At 39.9% G+C, this 24,042-nt stretch overlaps 1 protein-coding gene across 1 annotated transcript in view; it reads right to left on the bottom strand.

Moving 5' to 3' along the window:
• PLB1 (phospholipase B1) overlaps positions 1–24,042 on the bottom strand; it is a 76,288-nt gene that overhangs the window by 38,668 nt on the left and 13,578 nt on the right. The window contains exons 13-30 of the mRNA XM_053972890.1: positions 22,562–22,618; positions 21,812–21,916; positions 20,246–20,335; positions 16,577–16,639; positions 15,709–15,789; positions 14,250–14,316; positions 13,487–13,545; positions 12,325–12,398; positions 10,776–10,819; positions 9,847–9,955; positions 8,894–8,945; positions 6,884–6,964; positions 5,281–5,346; positions 4,487–4,587; positions 2,268–2,349; positions 1,616–1,720; positions 856–951; positions 298–369 (exon numbers count right to left, since the gene is read on the bottom strand). Coding sequence (XP_053828865.1) covers positions 298–369; positions 856–951; positions 1,616–1,720; positions 2,268–2,349; positions 4,487–4,587; positions 5,281–5,346; positions 6,884–6,964; positions 8,894–8,945; positions 9,847–9,955; positions 10,776–10,819; positions 12,325–12,398; positions 13,487–13,545; positions 14,250–14,316; positions 15,709–15,789; positions 16,577–16,639; positions 20,246–20,335; positions 21,812–21,916; positions 22,562–22,618 — 1,404 coding nt within the window. The remainder of the gene's footprint in view (positions 1–297; positions 370–855; positions 952–1,615; positions 1,721–2,267; positions 2,350–4,486; positions 4,588–5,280; positions 5,347–6,883; positions 6,965–8,893; positions 8,946–9,846; positions 9,956–10,775; positions 10,820–12,324; positions 12,399–13,486; positions 13,546–14,249; positions 14,317–15,708; positions 15,790–16,576; positions 16,640–20,245; positions 20,336–21,811; positions 21,917–22,561; positions 22,619–24,042) is intronic.

Raw genomic sequence — 24,042 nt, 5'->3', positions numbered from 1 at the left:
CCACTGAAGCTTTGCCATTCAGTGTGGATACTTGATGGTCCTGGTTAGGTAGGCCAAACACCCTTCCATTGTGTTTTGGCCACCTGTGATGTGAGACTCTGAGGAAACTGACTCCTGCTTACCCTCCATCCGCTCCTGAGTGAGTGCTCATGCTGCTCTTGGTGGCAGTGGCACAAACTCTGCAGGGAGGAGCAGATCACCCACGCAGAGCCAGAGCTCCAGGCACTGGGTAAAGGCTCCCACAGCCCCAGCCACTCCCAGCACCTCCATATAAACACAGACACCCTTATAACTTACCTCAGATGGACATTTGAGGACAAGCTCATCATCCATGTTCTGACTATCTGTCTTCTGCCCTACAGGCTCCAGCTGGGGGGGGGAAGGGGATGCACAGAGGAAAAGCAGATGAGTACCAGAGAGCAATGGGTGATGCTGTGCTGTCAGTCATTGGAAGCCACCTCTGCAGTGCAGCAAGACAACTGCAGGGCACAGCACCAATGCTGGCAGCTGTCCCATGCACTGATTCTCTGTGTGCTGAAGAGACTAATTCCCATACACCTGGAATGTGGCCTGCTGGTCAATGTGCCTGGCAGGTGTAATCTTCCTGAGAGACACAGCCCGAACACACCCAGTTTTACCATACCCCGAGATTTACTGGTTTGATATGACTGCTTTAACAGTTCAGGTGACCTTTCTTCATATGATCACTCTTTTCCTTTGTAAACACAATTCAGAAAAGATACGGCTACCTAGTAGATCTCGGGGGGGGGGGGGGGGCGGGGGGGGCGAGGTTGTGCTGCCAAGGGCAGGATGAAGTGAACAAGGAGAGAGCAACACAACTTTTAGAAATCTTACCATATTGTTCCACAAAGCACGTGCAGCTTGGGAATGAGTCTTTTGGCTGAAGTGGAAACAATCTGGGGCAAAATATGAATCATCTGGCCATCCCTCCTGGAAAAAAGATAGGTGCTGTCACAGAGGCAGCAAAATGCAACAAGCTGCGTATTCTGTCTTCTCTCCTCCAGTGAGATAACCCAGCAGACTTCTAAACAAAGTATCTGCACAGGCCTCTGAGGCAAACAGAATTAAACCAGGCCAGGGAAAGTTAGTAACTCAGAACTAAGAAGCCTTTTAAAACTCTTCAATACATTATTCCCAAAGTACTAAGGAATAAAAACCACTGTGACTCTGAGAACAGAATACTTGGGCACAGATATCAATTGTGTTCTTTATTTCCCTTAAGATTTACACATTACAGTCCTCCAAAACATATGGGTTTTCATACCAAAGGTCATTTACCAAAGTACTGTAAAGGACTTGATGTACAGGGAATGTAGAGCAAGTGCTTCCTGATGAAGATTTTGACCAAAAATATCTACTTCATGGCTGTCCAATTGCAGTGTCCCAAATCAAGGTCTGTATTCCTTGCTTTTTTACTGTTGCTCAGTATCTCATATTCCATAAACATTTCATGCAATTTTGGATGGCAACTGAATATAATAATTAATTACTATGTCAGGAAACTGCTAGCTACATTTACAGCTAAAACAATTTTGACAAGTCAGTGGCATTGCACCAGGATTTAATGTAGGTGTGGTTTTCTTGTTAGTTTTACCTGTGTTTTTGGCATTTCCATATTAGTCATAAATGGCTGCACAACCACTGTGAAATCGTCCTTCGTGTCATACCTTCCACTCTCCACTAACTGGCGGGTTCCCTCCTAAAGAGTTAAAGAAAAGTTGTCATTGTTCCTTCTGTGTTCAGCTCATCAAGCTGTTCCATCCTTTTACACCTCACCCAGGGGTTGCCCCTCCCTCCTGCAGAAGGTTTTCAGCTTGGGCCAGGCAGCCAACCCAGCTGCCCTTTTGAGACACCCCACACAAGGACTGGTAGCCTGCTCAGGGATTAGGTTTTCTGTCAAAAATACGTCCTTACAGAACCACCAAAGTATTTTTGGTTTGGCTGACACGCTGTGCCTGAAAACTTGCGTCTGAGTTACCATGTTGTTTGACTGAACCTGATTTTCAATAATATAACTGGTCATAAAACTGCTGACGCTCTGACGTAACAATTATTCTTCTCATCTGTTTTGTTGGTTCAGTGAAACAGAATTGTAAAGATCCTGATCCTACTTTTTTTTAATCACAACTACAAATACGTCATTAGAGTGAGTGGAAACCATCCCCTACTTTCAAATTAGCCCACCTGTGGTCCCTTGATCAACAGAAGGATGACATTAAACTTCTAACAAATGCAATGTGCCTTACCTGATACATTCTGTTAAAGTAGATCAACTTCTTTAACTCATTGGAATCGTTCTTAGGGTTTATGACACAAGGGCACAGTGTCCTGTGGGATAAGAGCATGGCACTGAGATTTGCTCTTCCTTTTTCCCCCTTGCTTCCCAGCTGACAGGCTGCAGGATTAAAAGCTCCGAGAGGGATTTCTCTGAAAGGCCATTGAATGAGAGCATTACCTCTCACCCCTCACTTTCTTCATAGCCCAAATTCTTGAGCAGAAACACTGCTTATGCTCATGGACAACAAATACAATTAAGTTCCCCAAATCAGGTTTGTTTTGCCTGCAACGATACTTGGTAAGTGGCTCCCTGGTCTTTATTTTGACCCACGATTTTCTTGCTCACAGTCCTTGTTTTCTCCCCATGTTGCTGGGGTGGGGTGAATGAGCAGCTGTGGGAGTGCCTGGCTGGCACGTGGGGCCAACCCACCCCAAAAAACTGTTCACAAGTATACTTGTGCAACATGCTTTTCTTCAGCAGAACTGTGCAAGCATCCTTCAATATGGAGTTGCCACAAATTCATTCTAATCGGCTGAGAGAGTCAGAGGTTATAGTGTGTATCACAGCAAGGCTGGTAAAGCACCAAAACAATCACCAGGACTGATGCAGAATTCTCCATCCTTAGAGAGCCATTCTAAGCTGAGGCATTTTAAGATTCTGTGAACTCAAGTTGGCCACCTTTGTCCCTCCCCTGAGGTTTTGATCTTTCTAGTGCATGGATATTTTTGGGATGTTCCATCTTCCTGGGCATGCCCCATCACTACTTCAGAAATCCAAATTAGAAGAAGGACTCCTTTCAAATATCCTGACAGTGTGACCACAGTAAAGCATCCCTGAGAGAGCTCTTAGAGAAAGACCTCCTACAGAGATGCAGTTGATACATGTAAAATATACACAGATGCCTACTGTGTCCAAACTTGTCTTAATGGAGACCAACTAACAAAAGCTTTTACTTCCACAGTACATCTATATGAGAACAGTACAAATCTAAATTGTGTTTTCAGAAGTTTCAGAAACATATGTTAGGCAACCTTAGTAGACACAGCTCTTCAGGTTGTTTGCTAATCTCAGAAAAAAAAGAGAAGACTTTCAAGATCAAAATCCTCCTTCAGGTTCTTCTTCTACTCAGTAGAATGGCATTTATTGTCCCACGTGGGCTCTGCTTATCACCCTGTAAACTTGGCTTGCTGCCAGACAGGCAAATGTTAAATTCAACATGGCACCTGAAATTATGTGGTAAGATTACAGCCATCATGAGATAATCTAATCTAAAGGCTTTGCTAACCATCCTTGCCCAATGAATAGGGCCTTGAGATACCTGTGTACTCTAGCCAGTAACCATTGTAAAAATAAATAAATAAATTTTTTAAAAGCACTACAACTGGCTATTGGGAGTATCAGCACCCTGAGTTTCAAAACCAATTTTCCACTGACAGCCACAAGGAAGCCATTAAATCACAGCAAGAGTGTTGCATCTCTGCCTCTCCTGTAAAACCAGTGGCTGCCTACATTCACAGGACAAAGTTATTCTCCCCATCTGTCCAGAAAAGTAGACACTTGCTTTTCTGAAAACAAGCAAGTCCTGCCAGAAGCAACTCCAGGGGACAATGCTGGACCCTATCTGAATCACCAAAAGTCCACTCAAGGTGCAGGCCTGCTGTCTCAGTAGTGGACTAACACTGATCTGGAAAGGACTGTTGAGACATAAAGCAACAATTAAGCATCCAAAACATCTACTTGAGACATTAATTAGAGGTAAAACTAGTAATCAGCAATGAGATTACAGAGACTAAAAACAACAGAAGCAAGAGGGAGAGTTTTAAGTGCAGAAAAGTAAATCTGTAAATACAACTAGAAAACCTTGTGTCTTAGTGTCTTCTCTATTTTCACCAAAGAGTGTCCAGCTGAGCTTTCTTTGCCCTGGCTTGAACTCACTTGCAGGGTAAGTGTGGAGTCAAAAGTGGCACCTTCATAAGAATCAATAACAGCAGGGCTCAGATACAGAGACAGCAACAGAGACAGTTAATTCTAAATGCTGTGTTGAAACCAAAATGTAGACATGCACAGGGAAAGATGTTTGGTAGTCTGAAATACTAGATCCTTTTCCCTTTGAGAAAAACTTCCCAAGAAGACGTTGCAGCCTTCTGTGAACAGCAATGAGAGCTGTAACATAAACCATCTGCAAACCTCATAAGCAGCTTTGAGCAGCTATTGTTTTCCGACTGATGCAGCTCCCGGAGCCTTGCTATGTAAAGCATCGTCACCAGGTTCACATATGCCCGTGGAACCTGCCAAGAGGACAAACAAATCCATAGCAAACTCCTGGAGCACAGAGTGTTGGTTTTGTCCCTACACAGCCTCAGCAGACCTTGGTAGCAGCCTGCTGATTCAAGCATTGTGTATTATTTATAACAGGGGTGTTCAAAGTACTTCCTCAATAATTAATTCTCCACACAAGCAATACTAAATTACAGCCCCTGCCTGCACTGCCTAGTTCTATTCTAAATGTTGATAGCTGGTCAATTGAAAATGATGGCTTCAAAAAGGTCCATACAAGTTGTTATAGGTCTCAGCAATACCCAGACACCTGCTAACTCTTCAACTATTCTTATCATTCTTCATGTGGAATATCAGAACCTCTATCTTAATGACCACAAAAATATACTTATGTGCAGTTTAAAGAACAAGCAAAGCATTTTCCACTCAGTTAATAGTATTTGTTCCACTTTGTTATAACATTTTTTGATATTATTTGTTCACAGCACATCAGCTAGAACAAAGAACATTCTTATTCCTTTGGTAAAAAGCTTCCCTAGCCCTTTTTGCCTTTCACAAAGATTTTCCTGTAAGCAAACACCTCTGGATACAGTAGTACTCTGCAGATGAAAGCAAGGAAATAAATTCTTCATCAATAATCAGTGACTGCTTTGCAAACAGAACAGAAAATCCCTGCTCCAACATACTAGAAAAGTTTGCTTTACCTCTTTGTGAAGTAAGTCCAAAGCTATTTGTAGATTGTAGGTGTAATTTTCAGGAGAATAGTGTACCTGTTAAAGAAAGAGGGTTGAATTTTATTATTAGTTTACTCAAGCAGGGACAAGAATGACTAGCTGGAGTCTCTCACAGTAGTGTTTATGTTTCTAACTCTTGGGTCAAAAGTAACAGAGCCATAAACAAAATGGTCCTGTCTCTGCTTTTCTTCCTTCCCATCACAGCTATCTCACTGGCAAGAAAAGATCTAGCAGCCACTGGATACCAGTGAGGGTGAAAATTCACAGGGTATTATCAAACATCACAACATCCTCCATTCCTAGGCTTGCTTGGGCTGGTCTTAAAAGCACAACTAACAACTCATTAACAGGGGCCATATATGGGAAAGAAGAGTTTGTGTAAAAGTAAGTTTATTTTTGCTGTATGGAATATTAGAACGTGTCTCCCACATGCTGCTTGCCTGCCACAAATAATAACTGGCAAAATTTACGTGTTTAGCTGGGAATGAAATCACTTCATATACTTGTCTTTCACCGCCAAAATTTCCTTGATCCATTTTAATGGTTTAAACACTCTAATTTTATTGTCTCAAGTAATCCAACACTTATTTTTTCACTTGTGGGACTACAACAGTCACATAAACTTTCTTATGAGAAATGCCTGTTTTATTGTCAGCCTTTCTTCTCTCTCATTTAATTTCAAGCAGAAGTTGATTGAGAGCCCACTTGCCTACTCTTTAGAAGCAGACAGCTCAGATCCCTTATTAATTTCCTAAGTCACAGCTCACCAAGAGTGCTGTGGTTGGCACTATTTGTACTTGTGCCACAGGAAGATGACTGTGATCCTTGGATGCACACGCTCTCCTTGCCACTCATCCCAGTCATATGAACAACAGGCACTTTGTGTTTGGGTTGACAGCAAAAGGTAAGAACAGCTAATTTGCTCCTTCCTTGTTTTATAACCATCTTACTGTGCTGCTCTGCTGTTCTTCCTGATCCAAATTTAATCATGAAGGATCACAAGTAGGTGCTCAACTGCCTGTGAGTAGCTAACCCTCATCACTAAGTGAGGAGTCTGCTACAGCCTTTCACCTCCTCTACAATCACACATACCAAAGGCTAGATACTGTATGTATGGTATACATATATATATATATATATATATATAGACACACACACTCTACATTACCTATAATTGAATTAGCATGAGCTGTGCTTAGAACTTTTCCCATAGCACTGAAAATATTAAGAGTACCAAGTAAGATTTAGGAGTGTGACAAGGCAAAGAGGAATAAAAACACTTGGCATTTTATCTACAGGAGGTAAAGCTACCATGCAACAAAATGTTATTCTAGCTGGCAGCAAAACAAAGTTGCAACAATTATGTAATTTCCAGGTCTTCTAAAGGTATCTCTAACATTATTGAAACATTGTGCTGAGCAACCTGAAGGTCTCAGCACAGTTACATTCCAGAGTTGCACAGTTAAGACCTATGCTATTTTGGTCTCACGCACCGAGTTCCACCCTCTTACCCCCTGCAATGCATAAAGACCCTGTAAAGACCCTGGCTCAGTTCATGCTCCAGGGAACTTACTGGATTCTTGCAGACTTTGCAGAGGTCATTTCCTCCTATGAAAAGTGTTATGAGCTTCCAGTCATTCTGGAAATCTATTCTCTACACAGAGAAGGAGATAGAAGTTTTTAATTAAAAAAAGAAAAGGGGGGAGATGCTGGTAACGTACTAAATACAAATTTGCCATTTCTCAGCGTACATGGCTATCATTCCCTAGGCATCCACAACAAAAACAAGTTTGTAATCATGACTGAATACATAGAAACTGCTGTGATCTAAACCAGAATTACAATAACAATGGCATCATGGAAAACTATTTGCTTTGGGAAAATATTGCTCAAAATCTATCTGCATGCTTTTCTTAGCAATATCTTGTGTTTACAGGGTGACTCTTCCTGCAGTCCTACAAATATATCTTCATAGCAAAAATTATGGTGTGTGTTTTACTGTGTGATAAATAATGCAGCTATCCTGCTGGTAAACCCTGGGGGACAATATATTTCAGACTTGCTGTGAGACAAAGTGCAAAGAACAGTGGGGCAATATTAACTCTATCTAACAATAATGGTAAAATATTACAGCACTTTTTGTTCCTGCAAGGATTTTGCAAAGGGATAGCTAGCTAAATCGAGGTAATTATGCTACAGTACATAAATTCCTAGCTTTGAGGAAAGGTTCAGATATGCTTGGTAGCAGGTTGTGGATGTTGTGCTCAATATTCTAATGCTTTAATTTCAGTGCAAAAAAACAAGTAAGAAGAGCACCAATTGTGCATCAGCCTCCAGTTGTTTAAAAACATCTGTCTTCAAAGGCTGCAGGCAATATATCCCCGCTAGTAAACACTCTGTTCAGTAGTTTGGTCTCAAATTGTAAAAAAAAAAAAAAAGAAAAAGAGGGACAAACTTCCTCCTGCACTCAATAAGTGCTTTGAAAAGTGGGGGTAAAAACGATCTCTTAAATCAGAGATATATCACCTCTATTATGAACATGCTTTCTAGTCAGAAGGAACTTCACAAGTTATATAAAAACATTTATTACCTAAACAAAAGATATTTCCATAAATTTCTGTTAACATTCTCAGGCCAATAAATTTGGCAGAGTAGGGCTTAGAAACTACCATCCAACCATTCATTGTTAGTTGCTGTTCCTTTTAATCTCATTTCGGATGCATCCATCAGATGGAAATCTTGTTTACAAGAAAGTGAACCAAGAAGGAAGGTGCTGCAAATATTTTTGCCAATATGTACGCACCAGAGTATTTACACTAAACATGCACACAGATATCTTGAAGGCTTTTTGGCTGCTTTCCAGCTGCACCATTGGAAAGCCAAACTATTACAGTGTAACTTAGGTCACTGATTGCATAGCACATTTGTCAAATTACAAATAGCAAACATTCAAAGTACAAGCTGAGGTGAGAAATATGTAAGCAATCCTCAACCTAATGTGTATTTTACAGACCATTAATCAAATAATTTGTAACAATAAACGTGTAAGTTAAAAATCAGCTGATGACTAGATGAAAGAAGGGACTAATTTGTTTTTTTAGAAAACAAGTCCCTTTCTCACTTCACATGTTCACTCCACATGATTTGCTACTTGAAAAGCTTGCCCTCAACATCCTAGCATGTATCATTTTTGCTGGAAAAACCACCTGCTTACAAGATAATTAATAGCACCACAGCAAAATCCTCACACAGAAAGCGTTCTGTTATCTTACAGGGTGACACAGGTTGGAAGCAGAAGCAACAACACTGCATTTACAGCCACTTGCAGTAGAAATGATGAAAAGGTTACAGTTATCTGGCTTTGATAATAGCTATCATATGCTGGTACAAATTCATTTAAGACTAAGCTATAGATTATTTTGTGCTGAACTCACACTCTGCACTGGGAAGTTTTACGCTGTACCCTGCTGTACCTACAGCTTTAAAGTCTGGCATTCACTGTTGAGATCTGCTCTTGGTATGTTAGAAGCTAATGATGCTATGTCACTTCATTCTAAAGATATTCATGACATGTTGAACTCACAGTATCATTCTTCATGCGGTCCACCAGTTTCTTAACCTGTTTAGGAACATCCCTAAAAATAAAAGAAAAATAAAATCATAAAATACATTAATAAAAATTTAAAGAAAGAATCCTGCATAGTTAACAAGGCAAAGAGGAAAGCTGACAAATGGACATCAAAAACCAAAAGACCCCAAAGAAAGTCCAATTTTCATTGAATGGAATATGTAATCTAGGCAACAAAGGCTATGTTTTGAGATAGTGATGGAAAAAGAAAAAAGATAAAATAATTAGCATCCAACAGGCATTGAGCTACTTTGCAAATGCTGCATAATTTCTCTTTTATCAACTGTATAGAAAATGCACTTTTCTCTTCCTACCATCAGACAGATGCTATCAATAGACATAGCTCTGAAGTGTCTGTGCTCATACCAATGTTATTATACGGCCTCAAGGCACTTAAGTAGGTCTTATAAAAACAGTTACCAGTGGGGGAAAAAAAAAAAAATAACAGGATATGAACTGCACTGAAGAGGGTGCATAGTGATCTCTAGTTAATTCCCAGCTCTGGCAGACCAGGAATTAAACAACCCACAACTTTCTCAGTCTCTACACAAACACTTGGTCCTGATGACAAAAGGCTTTGAATACACCTCCTATAAAGTGGAGGTATCTTTTGTCTGATTCACAACAGGATAGCTTTTGGAGTAGTGCTTGTAAAATGCCGTGACTTTCTTGGCTGAAAATGTCAGAGAAAATATCGCTTTTGTTGCTAATTTATTTGCAGTGTTTCTAATCCTTGTGAAAGTACTCATCACATTTCTTGGCCTTCATGCTACAGTTAGGATAAAAAATATTTGCCTATTAGACTTACTGTGCTCCTGCCAAAGTCCAGGGTTTGGGCCTTTTTTAGTCGCAAAGAATTTTATTTCAAAAAATCAAATTCCTATTAAAATTATAAGTTTTCCTCTTACTCTGCACAAGCTCCAGCCACAGCTTGGTTTAATGCAGCATTGTTTGAATTCTGTGTTCCAGTGCCAATGGAATACCCTACCAAGGATGGGTTGAACGCACGAAGAATATCTGTGGAAAGAGACAGCACCCTGAAATATTGTTTCCTACAGCAGGTAACAAATGAGGCAATAAAGGTTAGACTTTAGTAAAAGACCATTAAAAAGCTTTAAGAGATAGCTATTTTTAAAAAAATTCAACCTTCAAGTATAATAAACATGGAGATTCATCACCATACAAACAAGCCTTCAAGATTTCTGAATTTCATTAATTTAGATATCTCATGACCTAACACAATCATCTTGGCTAGCAATGCCATTTTGCCTGGCAAGCAAGGCTGAGTAACCATATACTCAGGCAGGAGAACCTCATGCCATCATGCTCTAACTGCAGACAGGTTGGAATCAAATCCTTTAGCCTGATGGCCCCAGATGTATTAACCCCAAAGACCCCAGATTCCCTTCTAGATCTTAGGTTACAAACCAGCCTTACAAACACCTCCAATCTAAAATGTCCTGACCTTTAAAAAGCATGTAAAATCTGATCTTGTAATGTGATTCTGCCCCTGCCTAAAACAACTTTCCCATACAGTCAAAATAGTTTCTTTAGGCTATGAGCTAAGACCTTTGATTCATCTGTGACCAAACACATTTTAGACAGAACTATAACCAACAGAATACTGAAACAACCAAAACATAGGAATTACAAAACATATAGTTAAGTCATGCACAGCATATTACCACCTGGTTGTTAAGCAACTTTTACTCAGCAGTGGACATTAAACACAAAGGGATTGCTTGTGTCACACTACAAATTTTAACCCTTTTCTCCTATCTCCTTTTATAATAGCAGGCACCACATATTTATGAAATTTACAGGAAAAGCCACCTACTTGGTAGTGTCGTAACTGTGCTTATGTTTTCATTTCCTCCAACACTGTTAAAAAGAAAGAACAGGGAAAAAGTGCTGGTAAGGTATGATGGACTCGGCAAGGCAATGGACAAGGTGGGAGAGTGCCCCCTTTTGGGGTTACCGCACACGTACAGAGCACGCTGCTGCCTGTGCTGAGCCCACCCACGCTCTGGGTGCCTGTCCCCAGGGGGCCACCACATCGGAGACACTCAGCTCCAGCAGAAAAATATTAGAAGCCTGTACAGCAGCTCTCCTTTCTGCTCTTTCACGTGTTTCAGCACACGTTTAAACCCAGCTGGAAAAAATGAGATTTTCTTCAAGGCTGCCACCTTTGCTACAGTTCTACCTATTAAAATATTTATAGCTTCCATTTTTAGTTAACATAGCTAACCAAAACAAAAAGTTCTAAAAGCACATATATTTCAGAGTGATAAGTAAATTGCCTTCCACCCATTCACATTTCACTCAACTGGAAGAATACTACTGGACTGGTGAAATTCACCATTATGTCTGTGTGCTCTTTATTCTCCTTCATGCTGAAAAAAATACTAGCATACTTGTTGCAAAAAAATCTCAATGGATTACTATTAAAGATCAAAATATAAAGTGTTTGACTTAGAACACCTCTATAGTGTCCCTTTAATCTGGAACAGATTTTGAAGTGCACTAATACCATCCCTGAAAGTGCTTGAGGCCAAGCTGGATGGTGGCATCATTGTCTAGTGAAAAGTGTCCCTGCCTATGGCATGGGGGTTGGAACCAGATGACCTTTAAGGTACCTTCCAACACAGACCATCCTATGATTCTGTGAATGTGTTTAATCTTCTTCTAAAGTTGCAGTGACTTAGATTGGTAAAAAACGATGAACAGAAGATCAGCCTGACAAGTTTGGTGTTAAATCATACAGTTGCAGATTAACAAGTGAACGTGATTGCCTTTTTCCAGAGTGTTTCTGATGTGTCTAACAACATGCTGCATATGTAAAAGTCAGTATTGACTCATAATTGATAAACTGTTCTCCATGACGTAAGCAATACTGGGAAGGGATCAAGGAAAGAGATACTGCATATGAAACAACAACAGAAAATATTTTTTTGTAGACCTTCAATTTTAAATGAGACAAATGGGTGATGTGGGCCACACTGGGCAAGAGCAGACAGGGTACAGAAAGAGCAGAGACAGAAATGCAGAATGAGCAAGTGATGCAATGGCAATGGAATTTAGAAGACCCTGTTCTAGGGTCGTCTTCTTCCAGGGCCTTCACAACTGTGAGACTGAAAAAGAACCTCTTAACAAGGACCCCATTTTTCCATGTACCCAGGTCTGTTCCAGTCATGCTACATTGTACTCTAGATAACCACTCGCTGGAGTATTTTCTTTATCATGAGTAATAGTCCAGCCACGTGCTGTCATGCAAAATGTGACATCAAATCCAGTTTCCACAAGCCTTCATTTGCTACAAAAACAACTAAATCAAAACCGAAGAAAATGAATTCTCTGCCACTGAGGGGAAAATTTCTGGGACTCACCTCCAAGAAAGACCTCGGTACTGAGTCATGACATCCAGAACATCATGGGGTCTGGATCCTGCCCCATTAGCTGCCTGGAGGAAGAAGAGGAGTTCACCTTCAGAGAATAAGCATAACTAGTTCTCTGACTGATGCTAGTGAGAATAATTTAAAAGCATATTAATGAAGCAAGCTACATCATCTTCCCAAAATAGAACAGATTCCTGTTCTCAAGAAGATCTAAGGCTGAAGGTATTTTAACTCCACTCCAGTGAATTACTCTCTTCTATCAACTTCGTGATTCAATCAAGTGGGGGAAAATTACTTGAGAATGTTCAAAATACTCATATAACTCTAAATTTACATAAGGAATAAATATGACAGCAGTGGTCTTGAATTAATAATTTATTATAATGTTCCTCAAATTAAAAAGTTGTTCAGTGATTCTATGTCTTTCCCAGTTTCTCCAAGGAAAAAGACTACAAGGATTTAATGTGATAATTAGCACAGAACATGTAGGAGACATGAATTATTATATGAGCAGTAAAGCAGTCACCACTGATTGGAGAATCACAACCAGTCCAGAGCTTACATAGTACAAGGAGGAGTGTTAAAATAAAAAAATGTCAAGGCAAGTTCCACTTGACACACCTGATGTTCTATTGCAATTTTAATCATATATTTAGTTAGTATGAATCATTATGGCTTTATAGGCTTTGGTATTATCATATATATATTTATCATATTATATCGATACACAGATATACACAATCAGACACAGAACTTTTTCTTTTTCTTCTTCAAGCTGCTCACTAATAGCTTTTAGGGCCTATACCTTGGGGGCTGCCAAAAATCAAAAGATATTGTAAAAAAGAATTGTAAAGAAAGCAATTGTTGCAAGTCCACTCCAGCAGAATAGTGTTGCAGCTACACAATCTAATCTTAAATTTCTTCCTTGTGTGGCACTCTTGTGGACTTCAAATGGGAACTTTGCACTCAGATTAGACTCATAATCTGATTATCAATCAGCCAAGGTGGAGTATGGGAAAAAAACGTGAAAAATGTGTTTGGCTCAATAGGGCATGGTATGTATACCATTTCCCAGGTTAAAAAAAATCAGAAAATTCATTGCCAGTTTTTCATTGCTAGCTTTATCAATGGCTATCTAGTGATCTTTACTTACTGTGAGTGAATCTCCCAGGGCAGCAATCACCTGAATATCTGCCGGTTTCAAATTATGAACTGAAAAAAACGCAAAGGTAATGTAAGGGAAAGAAAGAAAGAAAATTACAAATTGTGATGGTTATTGTAAGTTTTCCTCAGAATAAGCACAATAAAGCATTTCAAAGACAGTGTTTCTAATACTCATGACAGCATCAGTTGAAAATGACAGAGACTGATAGGCATCAAATCAGAAATTATTCTTGGTACTGTAGCTGGGCAGTAGCTACAGTGACAAAGGAGGCAGCAAGGTTCCAGTCTTGCATTTGTTCTTCCTCAAATTTCTTTTAACTGTTGAAAATAACTGAAAAGCAGGCACAGCTCTGGTGCCAGCATAGAGTGGATATTTAGAACCATCACAGATTCTAGACAAAACCTACCCAAGGAGCTCCATATGGGTTTTTGCACCTCAGATTGCATTAACAACAGCCCCCTACAGTTTTTTCACCCTGGAAATGAAGGACCTGACTGCTTCCTATCTTTTCCACTGTCACTTCTTTGTTTGTACATGGAAGATGCAGCTGCATAAAATTTCATCACCCTTGAGGTAGTGAACTTGCATCTTGCTAGACAACCACTCACATTGTTCCAAAAAGACTTAAAAACCACAGTCAACAAAGCACACTTCTGCAAAGAAAAGAGTAGCTCTCCTGAGTAAACCCAGTTCTGTTCTCCTTCTGTCATCAAGTGAAGTAGCTCTATGACAAAAAGGCATAGTGCTATACCCGAAACTGGAACCGCATCAGAGGGAGCCCGGTCAGGACAGGGAATATTTGTTCCATAACTCCTCTCCTGCAAAGACAGGGTAAGACTTCACATCAGTCTCACTATACTTTGGTCATGACAAACTATTTACATCTCAGAGCATTATATTAATGAAATCCTCATGTACTTTGTATACAACTACCCAGCTCAGCCTGCCCTCAGTCTGTGCCTTTTGAAGGCAGACACAAACTCAGCCTGCTCAGAAGTCATGCAGCCTTATGAGTGCAGCACAACTCTTGCCTACCAGTGGGGTCAGTTGTTTTAGACTCTGAGCCATGTTGTTCTCAGCTATGCAACATTTGGTGGGCCCATACCCTGAACATCTTTTGCAAGAAACTGTTTGAACGTCCCTGAAATATCCTAGCACAAAACCATACCTCTGTCAGCAGGCCATGAGCCTGCATTCTGCATATGCAGTCCTGTATGTGCAGCCAGGGATTTGCCCTCCTGGCTGTTTTGGGTTGCAGGCTACTGACAGAAATACCCCCTAATTCTACTGTTTGTGAAGGGCTGACCATCAATATACCAGAGCAAACCATCACACAAGACTCAAATATGTGCTTTGGCTCCAAATCTCTCTGCCGAATTCCTTAAGTAGGCTAACTTGCCTAAGGAAAAGATACTTGTATGTCTTGTCTCATTTTTCTGGATGGAGTTTTTAATTTTTAATTTAAAAACCCAACAAAACAACCACAAACATAACATAGTATCGCTCCTTATATACTTAACACCTCCTACACTATAGCTATTTCCAAAAACCAGAGTGGTAGGTACCATTGCCTCATGGCAAGGTCTGTACACCCCAAGTAACCAACAAAACAGATGGCACTATATTAAAATGTGAACAGAAATGCATCTTACAACTCCAGTTACAAACAGGCCACTTTGTCTAGATGGTCTAGGCATTGTATTCTGAGGCATGAAAATGAAGATTATCAACTCACTCTGCTCCTACTTGGGAACACAAAGTTCTGCTCAAAATCAGAGTACTCTGACTTAAAAAACACGATCATGGGTCTTTTTCTCCACACATCTAATCTGAAACTATCTCACAAAAAAAAAAAAAAAATCTGATCTAGTTTCTTCCATAGTAGGACTAAATAGCCCCATTTTCACTATCTTCTTATCCCAGGGAAAATAACATTTTTATCCAGATGTTTAACATAGGCTCTTACCATTGAAGGCAAAACTCACTTTGGGCTAGCTGAACACACGTACCTTACACTCTACAGAACACACCAAGGAGAGAATGTGCTATTTAACATCTGACTATTTAGTCAAGCACAGAAGTAAAACACTGGAGTTTTGCATTTAGCTTTCCCAGGTAGCATTGTTTATTTAGGCTACAGCACACTCTTACCCACCTGCCCCACTCCCTGGAATACACCCAGTCCATTGATGCAAACAGTCCTACCATACCTGAGATGTTTCTTTGCGGTTTGATGTCCTCAGGGAAGGTGAGTAGTTACTATTTCTATATGTAAACAAGTATGGATTTTCCTGCAGAGTGAAAAGAGTATGTTTACCAATGCGAGTGGAAACACATCAGCTGACGTTAAAGTCTTCTGGCTACATTTTCCGAGAGAAAAAAAATCTTTACAGTATTAATTTCTGACTGCATTAGTGAGTGCATTGCATTAGTGAAGTAAACCAGGTTAGACTTGAAAGTTAAGCCCTGGTCTGAAGCCCTGTCCTAGGTATGCTCTAGGCACAGCACCACTTCCTGCCTTAAACCTAACATCAAACAAAACATAAAATTCTATTTCTTTGATATTTTAATTGCTGTTCAGAAGCTTTTCGATGCCAGTAATATTTTATCACTATCAAATTACTAAAGTCAGAGCTTAAATGCAAAAGCATACAAAAATCTGTTCTTTGAACACGAGATACTGACAGCTCCAGGGACTAAATTAGTAAAGCGTGGCAGCAGAGGCAAATCACAGAAAAGCTAGATTATATAAAATATATGGATTCAATTTTATTGGTGATGCAAATTTGAATATTGATAATGCACCTCATATCTGCAATAAATAAATTCAGATTAGCTAGATATATTTTTGAAAAAAAAAATCTGACAGAGATGATTTAACTCAATTTTGTCAAAAGTTATTTTTTTCAGAGTTTCATCTATAGAAAATAAAGACTCTGTGTCAATGAACTTGAGGAACAGTGCAGTAATTTGGGCAAGTGCAAACTTCCAAAAATTTCAGAAAACAACAGTATTTGAAAACCTGGTAATTCTGCAAAGAATAAATAAAATCACAGAATAACAAGGAAGCCCTTTTACCCGAGTTGGACACTGGACAATTTTTGTGGCACCATAAGGCTGTTTCTGTCCAACTGGCTGCATCTGGAAAGAAAGAGAACAGAGGAATTGTACACATGCTGTATGTGGGAAGGAAGGGAGAAGAGCAGCAATGCAAAGGCTCTAGTGCCTGAAGTTTTCCATCAGGCTCATATACATATATCTTTAAAATTTTATTTTGCTTATAATAAATATTTATCTATGCAAAATATCCACATATATACTTACAAAAGCAAGGAACAGAAAACAAGTCCTCTCACGTGAACAGACTGTCTTCCCATCATGACTAAAACTTTCATCCAAACAATAATTTGGCTTTTGGGAATGCTGACTCTATAAGTGTTGATTGTTTATCCTACCTTTCCGGACTGTTTCATTACCTACGCTCTTACACATGTTAGGCAACACCAAAACGTGCTTTCCTACTCCATATAGACACTTAATAACATTTATGTTTGTTGGCCTTCTTAAAATAAGATGGAGAGGGGATTACTGTAAGGAAAAATTATGGAATTATTCAGAAAATAATGACAGCACAAAGGGGCAAATACCAAAAATAATCACTTCACCTGTTCAGGCAGCTTGCTGAGTGCTAATTAAATTGCAATCACACACAGAGGAATTGGCTGAGGGTTTAGATCCCTCAGTGCATGCCTGCTCAGCTTGGCACCAGCAGCTGCCAGGACCAGCAGCCTGCACAAGAAACAGGATGCAAGGGACAGGAAAATACAACAGCAGCAGGCTTGATGTCACCGATACACTCTGTGCAGGAATGCTATATTCTATTTTGATTCTTCCATCAATGAAAATAATGGGAAAATTCAGAGAAATAGCGAAGAGGCTTACCGAGTTTATATTCTTTGAGAGAAACATTTGAAGAAACAGTGTGCTTTTGTTTGGGGGCGGGGGGGCATGCAGGGGGCAAAAAAAACTAATTTCTCCGAAACATGCAAGATAATTTAGGTGCAAAAATAAAAGATAAAGCTCAGAGAAAAGAGAATTTGGGATACTCTTCCAACCTCCTAGGAAATAACAAAGTAGCTATTTAATTCCATTCTTAAAAGAAAATACACCTCCAACACAGAATCGTCCCACAAAACATGGGATACATACAACACAGTATTTCTTGACTAGAAATTAAGTTTAAACAAGTATTAGACACTTGCCTGTGTTGGGAGTTGGGTGACAAGAACAAATTTCTCCAAAAGGCAGTGAGTTCGAGCTGGCTCAGACACACTGCTCTCCCAGCAAAGACTGACAGCTCCCTTGCAGCTCAGCTGCACGGTCCTGGTCAGGGAATGGGGCACAAGGGCTGAATTGCGGCCACCAACCCTCCCCCGAATTCTAGCACATCTGTCATGCAGGCACTTAGTGTGTGGGTCTGCTCTGGTACTCAGCAGGTTCTACGGCAGCGCAAACCCCTGAACACAGAAGAGAGAGGCATGGGCAGCCTCCTGTCGTGCTGTTCGCTTTTGGGTTCTTGCCTGGCTTTAGTTTCTTTTTTGGCTGCAGGATAAGCTCGGGTTTTGTTTCTGTAACACAATAAAGTGCCAAAAGACAAGAAGTTCTTACTCTTATGAAGTTCTTTACATACATGAATGGAGCTTTGCCCTCAGATATATGACCAGAGCTAAAATTGAATAATTTTGGCAATTGCCTACAATCAGCCTCTCTGTGGTAAACATCAAAGCTGTCCAAGTACACAGCCAACCTCTCTCAGCTTTTCCAATGTCATTTATCTGACTGTTCTCTAGTGTGCTTAGCATATTAATTGCATTGGTCCTAGGGAGTTACAACTGCTTTGGTTAAATATCCAGCCCTGCCCAGGACAAGCAATTAGGACATGATGGCTCAGCTCCTTCTCAGTCAGGCTGAAGTGCAGCCCTAAAGCCAATTGCCACTAGATTTTCAAGCTTTTGCCCTTTGGTCAATAAGCAGGTAACTATTCCAGGAAAGAGGCTGGTACCAAGCCTCAAAACAAGGTCCTGACAGTCTGGCAGAGAGCAGGAGAAGGTAAACCTCTGAATGCAGTTTCATTCTGCTATGTTTCCAGGTCCACAAGTCATGATCTTGATTTCCTATCAGCTCCCAAGACTGTGTTATGGGTTACTTTTTAATTTTTAAAGAAATCTGCCTAAACTGTTGGCTGGATTTCCCAGCAGAACTGGAGAGACCTTTATCAGGTGAGGACACCTGCTAGTGCTTTTTATGCTGAACACATCTTTTATATCTCCTTTTACATCATGGCAGAATACAGGCAAACAAGGCAACCACAGGCAGACAAAGAAGCAACCCTGAAAGGCTCCTTTCTGATGATTGCTACTGTACTCTGAAAAGTCCACTTAATTAAAGAGAAGTCAGGAAAAGAGAGGACAAAATGAGTTGAGGGAATTGTTACCACACAGTCTTCCTTCAAACCCGTGGCAAGATGTGGGTTTGACACATTTTGCTCCTCCTCCAGCTCACCTAGGCTGTCCCCTCACTAGAGGAATCACCTCACACTGAGAAAAAACACCGAAATAAAGCAAAGCAGGTATTTGTCTCCCTTATGACAATGTTTTGGTTCTGGTGGCTCCACAGCATACCCAAGTCTGGGTAACTGGCCCTGATGCAGCCAGCCTTAAAAGCACAGCTTCATTTTGCTTATGGTTTTTCATCTCTGCTATTTTCACAAAATGCTCCTGGGCAATCAGAGTGACAAGAATAGAGTCAAGGACAGAGCAGAGGAGGACAAAGTCTGTGCAGAAAAGGATTAGAGACAGAAAAATGAAACACAGGGCATCTATTTTATGATGGAAGAACTGAGGTAGGAACTGTGACGTCATCACAAGGAATATCACAGATAACAGCAAAGGAGATAAACAGACCCAGCATGGCTGTTCCAAGATTACCGCTGCAATAGGTTATCAGGTTTTAACTCCTTGGCTCCTACTAACCAAGTCCTACTTTCACTAAAAATAACATATTTTATTAAAGTGACTGTACTATTCTTCTAGATACATCATCTGGTGATGATAGAAGCCTATAGAAGCCTCTAATAGAAGCCTCTTCCTGCAAATTCTGCTTCTTTAAATGATCAGGGCTACAACAGCATTATTATGGCTTGAAGTAGCATAAAAGAAAACAGCTGGATAGGACATCCAACTCTAAAGGACATAACAAGAGCTCCTCAAGGTTGTCTATCACCTTTTCGCTATGAGCAACAGCAGCACAAAGATGATGGTTAAGGAGGAGACAACGGTATAAGATTCATTAGTACAGAATGGTGGGGGATGCAGGATAGAGGACAGAGTAGACAGGAGTATAATTGCTATAATCTCAGGTTAAGACAAGCCTCAGTCATCCTGTGCTGTGCTGAAGATCAGCAAAACCAGGATCTGTCACAGCTCATTTAGTCCCTGAGGCTCCCCAAAGGGCTACTTTGAAAACCTTTCTAAAAAGTTCTTAGTAGAAAGTAGTAGCAGAGTGAGATTTGTCTTGGAAGTGTAGGGCATTTAGCATTATTCAAGAGCAGCCTCCCTGCACAACTGAGGATAGCAGTCGTGGGATAATTCTTGTATTCTTCCTTCCCCTGGCTCAAAGCCTGGCTCGTGCAATGCTACCAGGCATCCAGGCCAAGTTCAGTAAGAAACACTCTGTGGAACTGCTTACCATGTTGTTCCAGAGGCCCACAGCCATGAAAATGCAATCTTCCAGAATTTCCACTTGTGTCTTTGATGTGGTAATCAAATCATCCTTGCCCTGAAAGAGAAAGTACTTTGAGCATCATAAAATAATTAAGAGTATGGAAAGATGAGATATTCAGTCACAGAAGTTCTCAATCTGTAAAATAATCATCATATCCACAAGAAAATCAATATTTGGTATTCTCATTAGGCCACTTGCCGCTGATCCCCGTTACTACTGGTGTGTCAAGATAGAAAGATGCTGGTTTTGTAAATGATTATTTTAAACATCAACAGGACAAGAAGAGCGGAGCGACAACACAGCATGATCACAACAGTGACACACAGTACAGCAGGAAGACATAGATGTGAACACATGAATCATTTGGAATAAACAACATTTCTTCTAGTTTACACATGCCTTTAAAGATTAGAAACAGAATTTGTCTTAGGGGGGCACGCTGAATTTTAAATGAAATATAACGGCTTGAAGTGTTTGGAAGGTTACACATGGTGCCTGCAGGCATACCTCAAATCAGAAGAAATAAAGAATCCACCTATGACACATGATGGTATTTAAAGAAATAATAGGGCAAATTACTGACAGAAAAAGTAATGACATGAAAGTTAGAAGTCTGCTATTTGCATATGGACCAGTCATCTACAAAAAAAGCCTGGCAAAAGATGGCCCCAGTTGCAACAAGAAGATTTTGCAACATAGCAAATCCTTTGTTTTCCTGGAAGAAGAATTTCTTCTCCCAATTCACTTTGTTCTGATACTGATCTAAGGGGAGCAATGGAATTACCTCAAATTCATGGAGCTATTATCATGATGCTCAAAAACCCAGACCATAAGTCACTTATCAAGCTATTTTACAAAAACCACCTACTGTGATGGATTTTGATACCTCACTCTAAGTGAGACATTCTCCAGAAAGTAATATTCTCCCTCCTCATTGCCAGATCTTAGGCAACCTTGACCTTTCAACTTCCCTTTAAAGACCACTTATAACAAAATCATGTCTGACATCCTAGGCAATCCCATCTTAATTCCCTACTGCCTCTACCAGAAAAAAAGTCTGAGTTCCCAGACTCATTGCAGGGAAATAACTCTACTTTCCAACATAGTTACAAACACCATTATCTTTTGTTCCTCTAACCCTTCTAAATACTTCACATTACCCACTTTTTTTGCCTTTGTTATCAAACACCTGAGCAAAAACATGGATGAATATGGTGGTGACTACAAAGATATGGAAACATCAGCAGTACTGACAGCTTCCAGATACTTGCAACTTTAGGTGCAGAGGTGCCAAACCTGGATTTATCCTGGAACATAGCATTCAAAAAACACAGAATCTCTGACTGGTGCTGTTTAAATTAAGTTCCACTCTCAGGATTTCTGTGTCTGATCCTGAGGTATGTTTTTCCTGTGCCTGTCTACTCTTGTCTTCCAGAATTACACAGCCTAAGACAGGAAATCTTGCTGAATACTACACTCAGTCTCAGCAGACACAAATCAGAAAGAATGGAGCAGCTTGAGTTTACTCACCAGTCTGAGCAGCAGACTTCTTCCTTGGAGAGAAGGCTGAAGAACAACAGTGAAGTCATCCTTTTGATCAAACCTCTCAGACTCCAATAGTTTTTCCAAAGCATCCTAAATAGACAACCATTTAACAAGATAAGTATTATTGGGAAGAAAGTGTAATGAATGTGCATTTCATCAGGGCTTAAAGTACATTTAAATTATCCCCATACCTAATAAACCACACAAATAAAATTGTGTAATCCAGAACAAAGACAGTAATTTAGTGAAATCTTGTTACCCAACAACTAGAAAATCCTTGTAGCTATAAGAAAGATGGTATACCATCATTTTCTTTGAAAGGGCAGCAAACTTAGAAAGGCAATGAAATGTCATGTTTATTGCCACCTTGGCATGTTTAAAAGAGACTCTAGCACAACTGTCTTTATCTTAACAGAAAATTTCCCTCTTCTAAATCATGTGGCAGTTTACTGGACAAGATGGATCTTTTCTCTGATGGGATATGAAAAATCCTAGTTTGCTAAAAGTTATACAGACATTTAAAACTTCAGGAGACACTAAGATCACTCAGGTATAGACAGAGTTTATTGTCAATATTCCTGAGGTAAGAAATGGGATTGGGATTGCTATGGAGATGTGATAGAAAGGCTGTTGCTCAACTTCCTCGCTGCTATTCCTGCCTTACTTCCTTGCTTCAGGCCAATGAATAGAGATGTCTAGCAATACGAGAGCCAAACAACACAGAAGATGCCATACCTGATAGGACCATCTCAGTATGTTACCATGTAGTGTGGAGTGTTCAACATAATTGCACTGATTCCTGCAGAAAATAATTAAAAACATGAAAGATGTTATGACCTTTTGATAAACAAGGTGGATATCATGAATTATTTTAAGCCACTGACGAGCACATACTAAAGACTAAATTGTTGTATTTGTAGAAAAGGCTACATGGAACATGCTAATTTTTGATAGAATACCATAGAATTATATATATTCCCATATGCAGAGCTTCATATCTCTTTTTTATTTGAAAGCCTAGTCAGTTGACAAGTATGCCAGACTTAGATTAGCACAGGATCTCACAAGCTAGCAACATGCTCAATCTTAAAATAACAGCTGTACTGGTTTTGAAACATTTCCCTCCCCTGTAGTCACACAGGAAAATTGAACAAACTCAAAATACTTCCACGGGAACTTTTTCTTTAGTATTTGACTTGAAGACCTGCATCTAGAAATGTGGATGGAAGCTGAAGAAGGTTAAGTGCTAAAGGATGATTGGCACTGTCAGATTTCTGACCTGCAAGGTGAGATGGGTATACTGCATATTTTTGAAGCTAGCTGGAGAATTCTGAGAGTTTCCAAAGGTATAGATGGGATACACATAATATCAGTCAGGTTCCAGCAAAGATATACTCCCTTGAAATTTCCTGGATGGACTGGAATCTGTGAAAGTTTCTGGGGGTTTGCAGATACAAGCAATAAGTATCTGTCAGGATCCTTTTCACAGAGCTCTAGCTAAACCCATAAAATGAGAGTTTTCTGATAAAGTGCTATTATCACTGCTGGTGAGTGAAAGAAATAAGAATTCAGGACCAGAATCTTACCCAAGCCTAACAGAGGAAATTCATAAAATACATGAAGAGAGTTACATGCCTAAAAATGGGGTTCATGTATTCCTTTCAGTGCAGATACTTCTAGTTAGTAAGAAATTAGTAAAGGAGGGAACTTAAAACCCCATTATGTCCCAAACTTCAATGCCTGAAGTTCAAGGCACAGGACTGAAAGTGTCAACCACTATTAGCCTCTTTGACTCTTGAAATTTCACATTTTGGTATGGATTTATATTTTTCTCTCAAAGTACAGTTCATAATGACAACTTAGTAACCAAATGCTGGAGGTCCTTATCTGGGACAGGATCTGGGACTGAGGCTGTCTAACAAACTACTGGGAACTGTGTTTATCAACCAGAGCAAGCTGACAGTAAGAAAGCAAATTGCCTTAAGTACAAAAGGAAATCTAATAATTCCTCAGTGGAAAAAAGAAATACATCCATTTCATTTTATTTTTAAGCACTTCAATATGTGGCAAGGCTCATATTCCTAAACACATCTTTTCCACATTTTACCCCTTCATATTTGTGCGGGAGAAATAAGCTAGAGTGCCCCATGCAGTTGCTTTTGACAAGGAAAGCTTCTCCTCTCCTTGTATTTGTTGAGTACATGGTTACATAGCAG

This window comes from Vidua macroura, chromosome 3 (genome assembly GCF_024509145.1).
Source record: "Vidua macroura isolate BioBank_ID:100142 chromosome 3, ASM2450914v1, whole genome shotgun sequence".
NCBI classification, from domain to species: Eukaryota; Metazoa; Chordata; class Aves; order Passeriformes; family Viduidae; genus Vidua; species Vidua macroura.
This window is presented reverse-complemented; position numbering and strand designations above follow the sequence as displayed.